This window comes from Simochromis diagramma, unplaced genomic scaffold (genome assembly GCF_900408965.1).
Source record: "Simochromis diagramma unplaced genomic scaffold, fSimDia1.1 OVJJ01000747.1, whole genome shotgun sequence".
NCBI classification, from domain to species: Eukaryota; Metazoa; Chordata; class Actinopteri; order Cichliformes; family Cichlidae; genus Simochromis; species Simochromis diagramma.
The window spans coordinates 396,811-414,741 of NW_024386897.1; the positions used below are offsets into that span (position 1 = coordinate 396,811).

Consider the following 17,931-nt stretch of genomic DNA (forward strand, 5'->3'; position numbering starts at 1 on the left):
TCTCACATATTACTATGAACATGGACTTGTTGGAGTCATTAGGTGTTAAAATACCAAACGCGGTATTGGTCAGTGGCGTCCCCGCATGTGAGGTTGAGGAGGTTGAAGATTTTCTTCTCCAGTATGGTGCTATTGAACGCTCCGTGCCAATAAACTCACCCGGTTCTGAGTTTAATAATATGCTCGTCGTTGAGTTTAAAAACGGGGTCTGCTTTTGATTTATTGGGTCCGATTCTGCCATATACATTTAAGGCCCTTAAATAATGAATATCATATAAAAGCTTGTCTAAAATCTATGCGGCTACTGTCGGGTGCACAAAGACTAAGACTTATTTAGCTGACTTAAAACAAGTAGCAAAATTGTCTGGTCAGGATTTTGCTGAAGTTCTTCAAGAACTAATGACCCAAATAAATGGAGCTGTTTCAGAATTGCACCCAGGAAGACCAGAAGGGCTCAAGCAGGAATGCACTGCCGCATCTGAACACAAAATGGCTGCCACTCCGGATCAACAAACCCACAACATGGCTATTCCTGTCACTTCTTCAGCTGCCCTACATCCTACAACAACAGAAGGACATTCTATCAGTATGTCTGCAGCTGAGTTAAATCCACCTGAAGTACAGAGGTATGTTGTGGAGCATATAGTAAAGAGCGAAGAGGTAAACATACGTTCATCCCATAGGCTGCGCATGTTTTCTGGGAGACTGCCACACCCACAGCATGAGGTGGACTATGATACATGGCGCTCTGGAGTGGATCTCATCTTAAAGGATCCAGCCATTTCAGAACTGCGAAGATCCAGACACATCCTTGATAGTCTTTTACCACCTGCAGCGGACATAATCAAGCACCTTAACCCCGACCTACCAGCAGAGACTTATATTCAACATCTTGATTCTGCTTATGGAATTGTACAGGACGGGGAAGAACTTTATGCAAAGTTCATGGACACACTGCAAGACTCGGGTGAGAAACCATCCGGCTACCTACAGCGACTTCAGGTGGCCCTGAGTTTAGCTGTCAAGCGGGGAGGAGTCAAGCAGGGTGAAGTGAACAGGCACCTGCTCAGCCAATTCTGTAGGGGATGTTGGGATAGTAACCTTATCTCTGAGCTCCAGCTGAAACAGAGAAAATCCAACCCACCTTCTTTTGCAGAACTGTTACTCCTATTAAGAACTGAAGAAGACAGAGAAGCTAGCAAAACTCTGAGGATGAAGCAACATCTGGGAACACCAAGACACAGAGTTGCAGCTCAAGCTCAGTTCGCAGTAGAAGAAGAAAAGGGGGTCTGTGCTGCGTTGTCCACTCTCACCCAGCAGATGGCGGAGATACAAAAGCAACTTGCCGCCTTAACTGCCTCCCAGTCCCATCAGTCCTGTACTCCTGTTCCAAAGCAGCACCAGAAGCAAAGAACGGATACACAGGGGACTATATCACCTAACCCCAAGCCTGGTTTCTGTTTCAGGTGTGGGGAAGATGGACACATTAGACCACAGTGTGAGAACAGACCCAATTCTGCATTGGTCAATGCAAAACGCAAACAGTTCAGTGAAAGGAAACCAAAATGGCAGAAGCGGAATTCATCAACTGGACATTTAAACTAGATACAGTTCCTGTAATGGGACGTACAGGAACTGTGCAGGACCCACATTGTCCCGCAAAGGAAGAAAGGAACAAGGAGGAAATTATTCACTGTGTAGACCTACACACTTGTCCGAAGGCAACCACAATGTTACCTCATGGGTTAGTTGGGTCAAGATGCACAACAGAGGTGATCCTAGCAGGCCATCCACAGAAATGCCTGCTTGATACAGGATCACAGGTTACTACAATACCTGTATCCTTTTACAACAATCATCTTCATGAACAACAAATTCAACCACTCCATGATCTTCTCCAGGTGGAAGGTGCTGCGGGTCAAACCATTCCATATCTTGGATACATTGAGATTTCCGTCAAGTTCCCCAGAGATTTTGTTGGTGAAGAATATGAAGTAACAACATTGGCTCTAGTTGTTCCGGACGTACACCCTGACGTCCCCGCCACTGTGCTAATTGGGATGAACACCCTGGAACCCCTGTATGAACAGCATCTTAACCAGCATCCGAGCTATCAGCCTAGCACTCATGGGTACAGAGCGGTGTTGAAAACACTACAGCTGTCACACAAGCAGAAGGAGAATGGCAGCATTGGGAATGTGAGGCTACTAAGCAAAGCTCCAGTGCGTATTCCGGCCGGCCGCACTATTGTCATCCAGGGCTCTGCCAAAGTTTCCACCCCATTGTTTAGCCAGAGTGTTCTCCTACAGCATCCTGCTTCCACCTTACCTGGGGGTTTGTGCGTCAGCAGTTGTCTCATCAACTTCCCTGTTCTTTCTCCATACAAGGTTCCCGTGGTTATTACAAATGAGTCGGAGCAAGATACCTTCATTCCACCTCACAGTGTCATTGCGGATTTGGAAACCTACCACTGCATCTTGTCTGAATATCGCGTGACCCAACTTCCAGTCAGGAACACTATCACCAGCCTGAATTTTGATTTTGGTGATTCCCCACTGTCACCTGAATGGAGGACGCGAGTCATAGGCAAGCTGAATGACATCTCGGAGGTCTTTTCGCATCATGACTTGGATTTGGATGTACATCAGCTGTCAAACATCATATTCCACTCCATGACAATACACCGTTCAAGCAACGTGCCCGGCCAATCCATCCACAAGATTTTGAAGCTGTCCGCCGTCACCTGCATGAGCTTCTGGAAGCCGGCATTATAAGGGAATCATCGTCTCCTTTTGCTTCGCCTATCGTGGTGGTCAGGAAGAAGAACGGTGAGGTCCGGCTGTGCATAGACTACCGGAAACTAAACCTTCAAACCATCAAGGATGCATACCCCTTACCTAATTTGGAGGAATCCTTTTCAGCACTCACTGGTTCTAAGTGGTTTTCAGTACTCGACCTGAAGTCCGGTTACTACCAGATCCAGATGGAGGAGGAAGACAAGGCAAAGACTGCTTTTGTGACTCCTCTTGGGTTCTGGGAGTTTAACCAAATGCCTCAAGGTGTTACCAACGCCCCAAGCACCTTTCAGCGCTTGATGGAGCGATGCATGGGGGACCTTCACCTAAAGGAAGTGCTCGTTTTCCTGGATGACTTAATCATCTATTCGGACACTCTTGAGGAACACGAACGAAGGCTGCTGAGAGTCCTGAACCGGTTGAAGGAATATGGGCTGAAACTGGCACCGGAGAAATGTCGATTCTTCCAAAAGTCTGTAAAGTACTTGGGTCATATTGTCTCTGAGGAAGGAGTTCAAACAGACCCCGAGAAGATAAAGACCATCAAGACATGGCCAGTTCCACAGACTTTGAAACAATTGAGGTCTTTTCTGGGCTTTGCTGGTTATTACCGCCGGTTTATAAAAGACTATTCCATCATTGCCAAACCCCTCAATGACCTGACTCGTGGATATTCTCCAGTTCAAAGATCAAAGACCGTGAAAGCTCGCAAGATACCCACCTACAGGCCAAACCAACTCTTCGGGGAGAGGTGGGATACCAACTGTCAAGTTGCATTTGAAACCCTGATTGAGAAGCTTACAACTGCCCCGGTTCTTGGGTTTGCAGACCCGTCTCGTTCATACATTCTGCACACCGATGCGAGTGTGACCGGACTTGGAGCTGTGTTGTATCAAGAGCAAGAGGAGAAACTCCGGGTCATAGCTTATGCTAGCCGCGGATTGTCGCAGAGTGAGAGCCGTTATGCAGCCCACAAGTTGGAATTCCTCGCCCTTAAGTGGAGTGTGACCGAGAAATTCCAAGATTACCTGTACGGGGCAGATTTTACAGTGGTGACGGACAGTAATCCATTGACCTACGTTTTGACAACAGCTAAACTGGACGCTACTGGACACCGTTGGTTGGCTGCATTGTCAACGTACTCCTTTAAACTTCTGTACAGAGCTGGCAAACAAAATTGCGACGCTGATGCGCTCTCGCGATGACCCTACCCCTGCTCCAATGATGAAGTTTCCAATGACCATGAACTCATCCGTCACTTCATTTCTCAACACACAGCTGATTCTGATGTCCTCCCAGAGGAGACTGTGAGAGCAATCTGCCAAAGTCATTTGGTCAGAGCCACACGGCCGGGTGACTGCGGTGAGGTTGGCCTCACACTTGTCGAGTCTTTGTCAGTTCAAGTTGATACCATCTCTGACAGTTACTGTTCCGAGGACCTTCACCAGCTGCCTGTCGTTTCTGCTCTTAACATCAAAGAGAGACAACACTCAGATCCCTGTATTCAAGAGCTTATTCACCAGCTTGAGACGGAAGAGAGGATTCCACCAACAGCCAGAGCTGAGCTCCCTGAACTTCCGTTCCTGCTCAGAGAGTGGTCCAGGTTGGAGCTGGTGGATGGAGTTCTGTACAGGAGGAGACAGGACAATGAAGACCTTTTATACCAGCTTGTCCTTCCAGAGGAGCTGCGACCATCAGTCCTGAAGAGTCTCCATGAGGACATGGGCCATATGGGGATTGAACGTACACTCGACCTTGTCCGTACAAGATTCTACTGGCCCAAAATGGCAAAGGATGTTGAGCAGAAGATCAAGACTTGTGGCCGCTGTGTGCGCCGAAAAGCCTTGCCAGAAAAAGCTGCTCCACTTGTCAGCATAAAAACATCGCGACCACTTGAGCTCTTGTGTATGGATTTTCTTGCTCTTGAGCCTGACACTAGTGGCACTCGTGATATCTTAGTCCTGACTGACCATTTCACTAAATTCGCTGTTGCCATTCCAACACCCAATCAAAAGGCAAGAACTGTGGCGAAGTGTCTATGGGAGAATTATATCATTTATTATGGCATTCCTGAGCGAATCCATACCGACCAAGGGCAAGATTTTGAGTCAAGACTAATAAAAGAATTGTGTGAGTTTGCAGGCATTCAGAAGAGCCGTACAACCCCTTACCATCCGAGGGGAAATCCAGTGGAGCGATTCAACAGGACGTTGCTGGCAATGTTGGGGACCTTGGAGACAAAACAAAAAACAAGGTGGAAAGAGCATGTGAAACCGCTGGTTCACGCCTATAATTGTACCAGGAACGAGGTTACAGGGTTTACTCCTTACGAACTCATGTTCGGTAGAACACCTCGTCTACCTGTGGACCTGGCGTTCAATCTGCCACTGCGGGAATCCAAGCAAAAGAGTCACTCACAGTACATTAAGTCACTCAAATTGAGATTGGAGGAAAGTTTCAGCATTGCCTCCAGTAACGCTACAAAGGCTGCCGACCGAAATAAAGCACGCTTTGACAACCGTGTGATACCATCAGCACTGGAACCAGGTGATCATGTGCTTGTGAGGAACGTCCGCCTTCGAGGGAAGCATAAACTTTCAGATAAATGGGAGGAAGAAGTTTATGTGGTTGTCCATCGGGCTGGGGACCTCCCGGTCTACAAGGTAAAACCTGAGAACAGCGATGGACCTATGCGGACCCTTCACCGCGACCTCCTCCTTCCATGCGGCTTCCTCACGGACAGTGAGGTTAACTTGGAATTACTTCCTCATAGACCAAGAACTCTGCAGCAGAACCCGGATTTAAATTCCCTCACAGAACCTCTGGTTGAGGATGAGGACACAGGGAGCTTGGTTTCATTGTATGTTAATCCTCCAACGTTGCACTTCACTGTGGAAAAACAGAATCAATTTCCAGATTCATCTGATGGTGGGAGCCTAGGACCACTGATTTTGGATCCTTCAGTTGAAGTGGAAGTGCAAGGAGAACCAGCCTCTGTGTCCAGTGTTCTTCCTCCAGCAGTGGAGTCTGGTGGTGGGCAATCTGACTCTGATGTGGAAGACATTCTACTTGAACTTGTTGAAAGTCACCCTGAAAACAGAAATAGCTTACCTGAAAACTTACCTGGAAATGGAGACATACTTGTCAACATTCCTGTCGTTGCCGTTGAAGATTCTCCTGAAGAGTCTAGTGTTATTGAGCAGGACACTGACATAGGTGATGGGCTAAGACGTTCACAACGACAAAGAGCACCACCTGATCGACTTCACTATTTCACTCGTGGTAATCCTTTGATTTCCGTTGTCCAAACGATGTTGCATAGTCTTTCCGATGCTTTGGGCCATAATGCTAGCTGTCCTTCGTCTGTTCACGTTGTTTAGTGTTTAACATGCGACGGGACGTGCATGGTTAAGGCGGGGAGGATGTAACCCACATAAAAATAAGAAAGAACTGCATCTATAACTAAATCGGAATCTTAAGATTCCAACCGGAGTGTGTCCGTGAAGGCATCGCGACGCGTCGTGACGCACGCCACGCCGCGAGTCTGCACGTGCCTGTTGTGACCAATCACATTCGCGAGGCACTATTATATGCCTTCCGGGTTGTCGCCTCGAAAAGACGCGGGGGAGAGGCATTAGCGGATGGAAGCAACACGTACGTGGGGCGAGCGCTCTTCGCTGTTTACTATCTTGGTTTGTCTTTGAATTAATTTTGGATTGCGTTCAACAGTACTTTGATACCGCCGCGGGTAGATGCGTGGGGGCTCGTATGTGACATCGCACGTAGTGAATGGTGAGTTGAGCCTGAATGTTTGTTTGTATTTGTAACCTGTATCAGTATGCCAGTGCTATTAGCTGATGGGATAGCTGAGGCTGAGGCCTACTACATTACTACTACTCTCACGTTACGTGGCTGTAGTTTTGTTATTTGAGATTGTCATTTATTTTAATTCATTACAATGGTTGGATATGTATTTGTTGTATTTTCTCATGAACTTTATTGTGTACACTGGAACTAAAGCTAGCTTGGGAAATTTAGATGAATTTTGCTAATAGTGGTCTTGTGATTATAGTGCAGGCTAGTGGTGCCCTGGAGAGACCACAGCGACACCACTACTTTGGATGGCGAGCTAGGCCCAACGAGCCAGAACCCCAGCTACAACTTCCTGCGGTCTGGTAGGAGGCTGCTGCGGCCTACACTCTCCCCCCCTGGTTTTCAGTCCCCCCAAATCTCACTTTCGAGATTTCAGTCTTGGAATCTTAGTGCTGATCATCATACTTCCAATTTCAACCTGTCTAGACTGTCATACGCGTTGGACTTATATCAATCATGAAATAAACTTTATGGACATTGTTTGCCAGAGGTTGGACGAGGTTGCTGCACCGCTGTGCAGCGGATATTTTACAAGCTTGGATTATGTTTTATCTTTTTCCTGTCTGCAGAATTTGTAAATATTGGTATTTGGTAATTGCACTTTATTTTCACTATAAATAATAACTGTAATCACAATATCTGTGGTTGTATATTTATTGTACTTCACTCACCTCCTAGAGCCGAATCTGATATCTTCTGAATTAGCCCAACTACTCATAACCAACTTAAATTATTCTAGCTTATGTACTTGCTACAATGAAGCCAGATAACACACACCAATTAGTTAAACTGCAGGAATGTCTTAAAGACATAAAGACCTGGATGGCTGCTAACTTTCTGCTTCTTAATTCAGATAAAACTGAGGTTATTGCACTCGGCCCTGAAAATCTTAGAAATATGGTATCTAACCAGATTCTTACTCTGGATGGCATTACCTTACCAGTAACGCTGTGAGGAACCTTGGAGTCATTTTTGACCAGGACATGTCCTTCAACGCACATATTAAACAAATATGTAAGACTGCTAGAAATATCCTGTCTCAGAGTGATGCTGGAAAACTCGTTCATGCATTTATTACTTCCAGGCTGGACGACTGCAATACATTATTATCAGGATGTCCAAAAAACTTGCTGAAAAGCCTTCAGTTAATCCAAAATGCTGCAGCAAGAGTCCTGACAGGGACTAGAAAGAGAGAGCAGATTTCTCCCGTTTTGGTTTCCCTTCATTGGCTTCCTGTTAAATCCAGATTCTGAAAAGGCAGAAATGGCAATCAAGTTGTTTGAAGCAGTTGAGAAAGCAGTTCAGGAGATGGCTAAAGATGGGCCATCAGTTCCATCCACTGAGGATACATCAGGCAGTGAACCTTTCAAGGAGAACTGACATACAGGGACGTCAGCTGCCAGTGCACAGCAAAACAAATTCTGACCTGTGAGTGCTTTAATGCAAAGCATTTCACATTCGATCAACAGACAGCACCCACAGCCACAGAAATTGTGGCAAAAAGGTCACACAAGTTTGTTTTCACAGAAAACTCCACACACGTGCACACTAACATCCAAACACACTCAGGACGTGTTCAGTACTGTTACCCAATATTCATTCCTTGTTACTTTCTGCAAATATGTTTGGTTGATCTTTCATCCAGTTGATTAATAAATTACATGATAATAAATTTGATAAGCTTGAGGTTTGTGTCTACTTGAATTGATAAATGTGCCTTTGGATCGATATGATTTCTGCTTATACAGTATGTCAAGATTAGTGCTGTGGCAAGTAGAGCAAGGCGATATGACCAAAAATATTTATCACAATATACATTTGAAAATTTGCAATAACGATATAACTGATGATATAATTGACACTAGACAAAATACTTTACAACTCCACAACTTTATTAGTGCAAAAAAAAAAAACCCATCAATGTATTTTCACTTAAACAAGCAGCTGTTTTTTAAGTGCATTAAAGTTATATAAAAATGTAACAGTGCAAATGCAAATTCCTTGCTGACAGTTTAACCAAAAGGCATTTCCAGTGGAAATCAAAGGGTTGATTTTAAGTGTGCCGTATTTTCCAAACAACGCGGTAATAACAACGGCCCGCTAGCACGCTCTACCAAAAATAGTGCTTTGTTGTGTATCTGAGGGACTAAAGCTAAACCAGTCCCACACCACTGAAGTTGCAGCATTTTTACAAACCAACTCTGGTTCATCCGTTTCATTTAACGATCCACTTTCGCTCTTCTTGTTCTGCGTCGCCGCCATGTGCGTATGTAAACATAGGCACTGCGCATGCGCGTTTAACCTATATTCTATCGCAATATTTCATTTTCCTATCGTTGCCCAAAATTACACCGGTATTACCGTGAACGGTATGATATAGCCCAGCCCTAGTGGCAAGCAAGATGAGGACCCAAATGCAGGACTCACAAGACACAGAGGGATAGGGAGGCAGCTGTACTAGTATAGCAAGCCATTCAAATATAAAAGCACCAATAACCAAAACTCAGGAAACTAGGAACTAGAAACATGGAACTAAAGCTAGGAAACTGGAAAACTAAGACTGGAACAGAAAACTTGGATTTACGTGGGACTCTGCAGAAACACACAGCAACGAAGGATAATGACGTGACAGTGGACAGAGGAAAACACAGGTCTTTAACACACCAGAGAGTGATGAGGCAATGGGACACAGGTGGGAAACACAGCTGGGACCAATCTGACAAAATGAGGCAGGGCAGAAGCAAAACTGAAAACACAGAACCTGTCTCAGATTTGGAGGACCCTCATATTTGGAGGCCATGGATCTTCCAAATCTCAGCCAATGGTCCTCCAAATCTGCCCCCTATGGGGCCATAGTCCATGGGACCCGGCTGGGCACAGCCCGAAAAAAGGGACATGGGCCCATCCTCCTGCAGGCCCACCACCTACAGGAGGCGCCGTAGTGTCAGGTGCAATGTGTGCCAGGCGGTGGCCAGAGTGGAGGCCCTGGCAGACTGATCCCCGGCTACCAAGACTAGCAATTGGGACAAAATTAAAATAAATAAATAAATACAAAAGCAAAACTCAAAAATGGCACAAAACCCAGTATGACCAGCATGAAGTCAAAAGACATACAAACAACACATCACATGGAAGTAAAGTAAAATCACTGGTCTGCTTTGTGTGAGACTGACCTTTAAATGGAAACATATGGAGAGATCCTTTAATACTACAATGATGTGTTATTGATTGCTTTACTTTAAACATGTAAAAAATAAAATGAAAAATAAACAATTAAAAAAACCTGACATAAATGCAGTGTTTCATTCAGTTACCACGGTGACATAACAGGTAAAAAGAGTGACAGTTTTCTGCATCTGAGAACTCTGACTTTAAGGACACCTGCAAACCCATTAATCTGACTTTGTACTTATATCATTCTGGTCATGTGATCATGTGGTTGTAGGAAGGCTCCTCTTCCTCAGAGGATCCACCTGTGCTTCCTCTCCTCTCTCCTCCACCTGTTACAGTGAGGGAACGTCCTCCATGATGGAGGAGCTGCTGGAAAGTGCTGAGAGTTTCCTCCAGAGTGAGACCTCTGTCACAGTTCAGAGGATCTACGGCAGCAGAGACCTTCATGGACACTAAAAGTCTCAAACACACAACAACAACATCACACTGACTCCACTCTGACATCACTGATCAATAATCAAAGAACACACAGATCAAAACTGATTGATCAGCCATCAGAGGAGTCGGATCAATGGAGCTGCTTCTGTTCCTGATGTCCCCCGTTTGATCCTGGACCTGAACTCTCCCTGCAGAGGAGACACAAGACAGTCAGAGACACACACACACAAATATCATCTCTGACAACTGAGGAAGTTTGGGGTCTCTCCAGTGATCCTCGGGCCTTTCTATATAGGCGCTGTGGAGAGCATCCTCACACAGAACATCGCATCCTGGTATAGGAACAGCTATGTTAAGGACCAAAAAGCTCTTCAGAGAGTGATCTGTACAGCAGAACGCTGCTGCAAGGCTGCTCTCCCCTCCCAACAGGACATCTACACCAGTAGGTGCTGGACAATAGCCCAGCTATTGAAGGACCTGTCACATCCCAGCAAAAAACTGTTCCAATTACTGCAATCAGGCAGAAGGTTCTGCACCGTGTGCACAAAAACAGAGAAACTCAAGAGCAGCTTCTATCCTGAGGCCATCTGTGTGCTAAATCAGGACATGCCCCCACCATACGTGACTGAGACAGGACTTATTGTTACCACATTCTGATATCATGTCTGATCTAGTATTTTTTTTCTCTCTTATTTTCTTTTCTAAATGTACCTGTATATTGTTTACATGTTTGAAATAAATTAACAATCAATCCTTCTGGCTTCACTACAGCACAGGACACTTTAACACGCCACTCATGCAAAGTACATTCTGAGATTTAAACTGTAAATTTACAGATTGTTTTATTTTATTTATATAATGTATATAATTCACTCACTTACTGCACATAATGTCCTCTTTGTACATATTCACTCACTGTATATAATGTTCTCTTTCTTGTTTTGTTGCACAGTCGAGCAGCTTCTCAGGACACATTTCACTGTGTGTTGCACTTGTATAACGATGCACATGACAACTAAAGAATCTTTAAATATGAACATGAAGACAGAGACAGACAGATACCTTTGACTTTCAGCGGGATTATTTTGTATTGGATGACACTGCTGCTGTTGACTATACAAGTATACTCTCCACTGTCTCTCTCTGTGGGGTGATTCAGGGTCAGACTGAGGTCTCCAGTTCCCAGCAGGTCTTCATTCATCTTTGTTCGGTCTCTGTAAATCTGGTGCTGTTCTTCAAGCTGGTCAGAGCCGTTCTCATATACATGGACCTTCCTGTCATCACTGTCCCTCCACACCACTACAACGTCTTTAGGCAGGTTTCCTGTCGTTTTGAAGGGCAGCTCCAAAGACTCCACCCCCTCATCCACCTCCACCTGACAGACTGAGAGGACAACAAACAAAAGATGAGCTGTACAGACAGCAGCAGCAAGTTTTCAGAGTTGTAGAGAAAGCTGAAGGACAGAAGCAGATCAGAGCAGAAGGCAACAGGACAGAAAGTTAAAGCAACTTTTTGAGCTGTTGGAGATGCTGAACAAATGTGTGAAGAGGATTTGTTACTTTGTCTGGAGGCTAAAAGGGCCCTGTGCATCTGCACTGCCTGCATAGAGCATGAAAAGGTTTTACTCTAATCCTCCTGCAGAGTAGTTTCTAGAATAAATAAAATGAAGTAATTCAGGAGGACAGCTCCAGTCCACCATTTCCAGTGTTTCCAATCGCTTCCCCTGGCCTTATTAAGCTGATTCCTAAACATTGCACCAGCAGCTAAACTGCTAGTCCACATTCAAAAAATGTGGTTTTATCTGGCCCCCTCCCCAGCAAGACAAGGGTTGATATGTTTAGCTTGCTGTCTGTCTGAGTGGTGTCCAAAAAACAATGTGGGCTTTCTAGATAATTGAGAAACTTTCAGGATTAAATCTGGTGTTGTTAGGAGAGACGGCATCCATCCCACTTTGGATGAAGCAGCTCTTATTTGTAAAAACCTGGTCAAATATATGAAAACGTCCAAAAATGTGCCCTAAAGGCTGATTCTGTTCATGTGGACGCAGCATTTTCAGTGGGAGAAACGTTTCATCACTCATCCATTCTCTCTTGGCTCTTGACAGAGGCGGTCGCACTTTCTCCCTCTCCTTCTCCCTTATCTTTCCTGCTTGGCTTCTCATGTCTTGTATAGTGTTGCTTATTCTCTAACCCTAAGAGAGTCTCCCAGACTTGTTCTCTAAAAACATAAAGAAGAATTATGGATTTGATCAACTGGTCTCTTAACAGATTTGACACCCTCCTGGGCTTGGGAGAGCCTGATTGTCCTGTAGAGACGTTTGCTGCCAGATACTTGATGGTCAGTTGCGTCGTTTGTCTAGCGACACTCTCGATGGAGGACATTGAACAACATCTACCAATTCGGAATCATGATAACAGAGTTCTGGCTGATTGGAGCTGGCTTATCGAAAAACAAAAGCGGCCAACATGATAGACGATGGGCAGGGCTGTGAGTACTCATACTGTGTTTATTGAACGCAATATGGATAAGGTCTTGGAGAAGCTCATGGCTTTGCGATATGGATAACATCTTGAAGAAGAACAACGGGAATTGAGAACCTGGTGACCAGTGACGGACATAGATTACTGTAAAATTGGATGCAGTTTGTTCACACTAACCAAAACAACTACCATCTTCATCTCATGCGCCCCCCCTGGCACCAGCTGGATGCTCAAGGCAAAAGCTGACAGGAATGACAAAACTCTCCTTTAGATAATAAGACTGTTCATTGTGACTCTCTCTCCCCTCATTCAAGGCCACCAGCGTGGATCGAAGATTGTTGAATTTTGCTTAACCAGGTGAAGGGACACATTCTCTCGGCTGAACACGGAACACAAACACACACGTGCACCACGACAGACCTACACTCAAACCAGCCCACTGAATGAACAATGGACTACGAGGCCAGTTCCTTGATCATTAATATGCCACTGTGTGACCATTGATCAGCAACCACTGATCTAAGACCATTGATGAGTGATCAATGGATGTGTACATCCTCATCATTGAAATACTGTCCACTGGCCTGTAGGTGAGAACAGACTGCAGAGTCCTGGCCTGATGAGGTGGCTCTTCTGTGTTGTGCCAGCTGCTTGTCCAGAGGTTGTTTGGTTTCCCCGATGTATAAATCCTGGCAATCCTCCTGGAGTGTTGGCGGTATATTCGCATATGAACACTCGTGTACAAGTATGCACAAGGAATCCTGTTGTTATAATACTCCACACTGATTTGGGTCTAATGTGAAGACATTAACTACCTGGAAACAGTGTGTTTGGTTTCACACTGCAAGGACCTAAATCATGGTCTTTCTTCCCCACTAATTACTTTCTGCAGAAGAAGTAATTCCCCAGCTGCTGTTTAAAACCACCAGTGTTTCCACTCATTATCATATTTCTGTGTGTCCTCAAAGCTTTGAGCTACTGCTGTCGGTGTGTCCTGTGTTCTCCACCTAAAGGAAACACTCGCCTGGCATGTTTAGCAAAGAAATCCTGCACTGACTCCATAAGATTCACTCTGACTCCAAACTCAAAGAGGCACTTTTGAATTGGAAGCCACTTTTATCGACAATCAGCTTCTCATTAGCTGGAAACAGAAAACAAAGTCAGAGGTCTGCAGCACTGACCTCTGACTTTCAGCTCCACTTGTTTCTTGAGGATGTTTCCCTCCCTGCTGCAGACGATGCAGGTGTAGGTGGAGTTGTCTCCATCTGTGGGGTGTTTCAGCGTCAGACTGAGGTCTTCAGGGTGGTTGTTCCCCGTTGCCCCTGGTGAATCTATCTCATCGTTGGTTGAGCCTGAGTGGGTGGGGGTTAGGTGGTGTTAGTTCTATCTTTCCAAATTATACTTTCCAAAGACTAGTCTTGAAAATCTGCTGACAATTTTAGACATTAATATAGTGTCACCATAAAAACACTTAAAAATATGGGTGTTTTTATGTAATTTCAAAATCAGCAGTTACATCTATAGGCACCCAAGAGTCACTAATTGGTCTAAACATGTGATTAGCTTAATTAGACAGTTGACGGTGTGAATAAATGTGGCTTGATGATGGACAGAAACACAGTGTCAGTGTTGCTCTTTGTTGGTTGTCCAACAAAGTAGCAGAACGTTGTTTCGTTTTTGGCCGAGAAGTGTACGACGCAAATCAAACTGTAGCTTCTCAGAAGGAAATGGTTTTAATTGAACTGAAATGATCCATAAAAGTTTTACATTTAAGACAAAACAAATGTGTTACATATGCTCACGAGCTGAGTTCTGGCATAGTCATTATTGAAAGTGTACTAACCTTTGACCTGAAGCAGTACTTTTTTTTCTATCAGGATGTTTTCCTCCTTGCTGTAGACGGTGCAGGTGTAGGTCTTTGTGTCTCTGCCTTTGGGGTGTTTCAGGTTCAGACTGAAGTCTCCAAATTTCAGCAGTTTTCTCTTCATCTCTGTTCGTCCTTTGTAAAACTGGTGCTGTTCTTCAGGCTGGTCCACGTTTATGTTCCCATAAACGTGGACCAGCCTGTCTTTCATGTCCTTCCACTCCACTTTAGCATCTTTCGGTATGTGAACTACGGCTTTGCAGGGAAGCTGGACAGACTTCACACCTGAATCCACCTTCACCTCGTAAACTGAGAGGACAACAAAGCACAACATGATGACATCAGCAGCAGCTGTCATCACATGAGATTCTCTTCAGCTCTCTGTATCAGCTGTTTGTAACTCTCAACTCTTTCAGCTTCTGGAACAAGTTTGTGTGAGCCGCAGTCAAGGAGCCACCAGAGGACACCTGCTAACCATCGGCATTATGGGTAGTGTAGTAGGAGACACTCACCTGACATCAAATACTGCCGGAAATGATATAAAAGACCTCCAGAAACCACAACAAGAACCAGGAGAACCAGAAGTGCCACTAGAACTTTGGCCCAAGATCGTTCTAAGAAGAAACAATAAAATAAGAAATTGAACTCTTACGCTCTTACTTGTAGCAGCAACCTTTGACCTGCATTTACTACACTGACCTTTGACCTGCAGCACTACTTTCTGTCTAAGGATGTCTTTGTCCCTGTAGATGGTGCAAACGTATCCTCCACTGTCTCCATCTGTGGGGTATTTCAGGGTCAGACTGAGGTCTCCTGTTCTCAGTGGGTCTTCATTCATCATCGTTCGGACTCTGTAAAAGCCATCCTGTTCCCTGATGGTGTTACGTGTCTTTGAATACACATGGACCAACATGAAGTCTACATCAGAGCGAGTCCACTCAACCGTGGCATCCTGTGAGAGGTCAGCTGTCGTTTTGCAGGGCAAGATGGCAGACTCCGATCCTTCTACCACCTTCACAATCACCTGCTGGTCTGAGAGGACAAGGAACAAAAAATGATCACATACAGAAGCAGCAGCCATTACCACAACAGTGAACTACACTGTTATCCTAGTACAGTGGAACCCCGACTTACTAATACCCCATTTAACGAAAAATTCAAGTTACAAAGGCACTTAACGGCAAAATGCCCGTGTAACGAAATCCACTGGCTCTGATTGGCTGAGCCCAGAATGCCTACAATGCCCACAATGCCTTCCAAATGACGTGACAACCCCCTTTGCTTTCGTACTTGCGCTTCGCTGTTCCACTTGAACAACGTATTGTTGTTGCAGTTAGCAATTAGCCTATAGGCTATCATTTACTCAAAAGGCGCGATGGGTGCTTCGACTTACGAAAATGTTCGACTTACGAAAGACCGTCGGGAACAAATTAATTTCGTAAGTCGGGGTTCCACTTTATTTACATTCCTCTCCTCTGACTCTATCCTTCCAGTAGTGTTAATAAAGTATTTAAACATCCTTTGTGTGGCCATTATCAGTTGATAGTGTGCTGAGCCTCGTGGAGTGGTGCACAGATACTTTTACATGTTCATTCACTGCAGAAAATAATACAAAATCACTCATTTGACATTTTTTTAAATTTTTTTTCATGCTAAATCGAGCACTCAGATGAAACAAACCTTGCACCCTCCTAATGAACTAACGGGTGAGAAAAACATATCAGGGTTTTCAAACTGTGCTAAAGAGCCAGCAACATGCGGCTAGCTTATCTAGGATTATTGTCTCAGACAAGGTGCCAGTATAGGAGAATGAATGTTTTGTTCAATGCCGGTGTTCTGACATTCTACTTTGGTAAAACTTTGCCCATCAGAGTATGCTTGTAGCTCATATTCATAAAGCCAGGACGGTTTGCCACTTCATTTTACCCGGAAAAGAACAATAACTGGAATGTTTATGTAAGTAGGCAATTTTTTTAAACTAATCAATCAAGGTTAGTTGCTGACCTTTGACCTCCAGCTCTATGTCTGTCAGTCTACGTTCTACTCCATGGTTTCCATAACTGAGGGTGCAGGTGTAGTTGCCGCTGTCATACACTTCTGGTTTTCTCAGAGTGAGGCTGAAGTCTCCAGTGTCCAGAGCGTCAGACCTCATTGATGTGCGTCTGCTGTAACGCTGGTTTTGTCCTGTAAGATCATCTCCTCCTTCTCGTCGTAGGTGAATAGATTTCAGATCAAGATCATTGCGAGTCCACGTCACAGTGGGATTTGTCTCAGGTATAATACTGGAGTACCGACAGGGCAGCAGGACATAGTCTTCCCCCTCATTCACCTCCACCACCAGAGCCAGGGCATGCTGGGAAACTGAGATGAACACACAAACAGAAACACAAATTAACTGCTTGCCTTCAGTTTAGCACCGTACTGACATTTATCTGGAGGCATGAAAGAGACAACTTTTACAGTTAGTCTCTCCATGAAAAAACAGATTCAATCAGAGATGCTGGTGGTCAAAGAAATTATGAAACAAACTCTTAAAGTGTGACCTCATCACACATCTGCGCAGTACTCTCTTATATAATATCAAACTAAGATATATTATTATAAACAACAGATCTGGGATTAAACAGCTGGAAATGCTAAAGGGATGAACACATTAAGTTGTTTACAAATGCTTGAAATACACTGTTGTAGCATTGCAGTACAACTACAAAACTACACAAAATAAACACCTGATACTTTAGTTGTATTGAAACTATTGTAAAAAAAAAAAAAAAATCACAGTTTACTAGACTTCCTGATCCACTCATGAGAATTTAAATGTCCATAGACGATGGGAGGCACAGAGCTACACAACAACACACACAGCAGCTGATTGTAACATGAGCTCATCTGAAAGCCACCAAGAAGAATCCAGAGATTTGAAAGTTGCTGCTTTGGATTGTTAGTTTGATCTGAATCAGAATCCAGTGTTTGATGGAAATCTCCTCCTGCTGCACTTCAACACATTAAAGAGAGAGAGATGAAAGAAAAGCTGATGATGAGAGCAGAGAGAGGAAGGTGTACTTACCGTGCAGGAGGATCACAAACACCACAAACATCTTCATGTTCCTGTCAAACTCAGAGACTCTTTAAAAGCCCTTCAGGACATCAGCTCACAGCAGCTTCACTTTCCTCTGCTGATCATCTACTGACACTCTCACACTGCTTCACTGTCACAGCTCAGAGTTCAGCTTCACACCTTGTTAAACCAGATCAGTGGAAACAAGTCCAGACGCGCACAGATCACTTCTGAGGAAAGAGGAGGACGTTC

The 17,931-nt window shown here is 44.5% G+C and overlaps 1 protein-coding gene across 3 annotated transcripts in view; it reads right to left on the reverse strand.

Moving 5' to 3' along the window:
* LOC120735047 (E3 ubiquitin-protein ligase TRIM35-like) overlaps nt 1-17,931 on the reverse strand; it is a 51,872-nt gene extending 33,941 nt beyond the window's left edge. The window contains exons 1-7 of one of the 3 annotated variants that reach the window (XM_040034214.1): nt 17,689-17,877; nt 16,626-16,982; nt 15,321-15,653; nt 15,134-15,235; nt 14,601-14,930; nt 13,939-14,109; nt 11,340-11,660 (exon numbers count right to left, since the gene is read on the reverse strand). In XM_040034214.1, the coding sequence (XP_039890148.1) occupies nt 11,340-11,660; nt 13,939-14,109; nt 14,601-14,930; nt 15,134-15,235; nt 15,321-15,653; nt 16,626-16,982; nt 17,689-17,725 (1,651 nt within the window). In that variant the 5' untranslated portion in view covers nt 17,726-17,877. Of the gene's footprint in view, nt 1-11,339; nt 11,661-13,938; nt 14,110-14,600; nt 14,931-15,133; nt 15,236-15,320; nt 15,654-16,625; nt 16,983-17,688 lie in introns of all 3 variants that reach the window. The other 2 variants (XM_040034215.1, XM_040034216.1) reach the window with 2 other exon arrangements.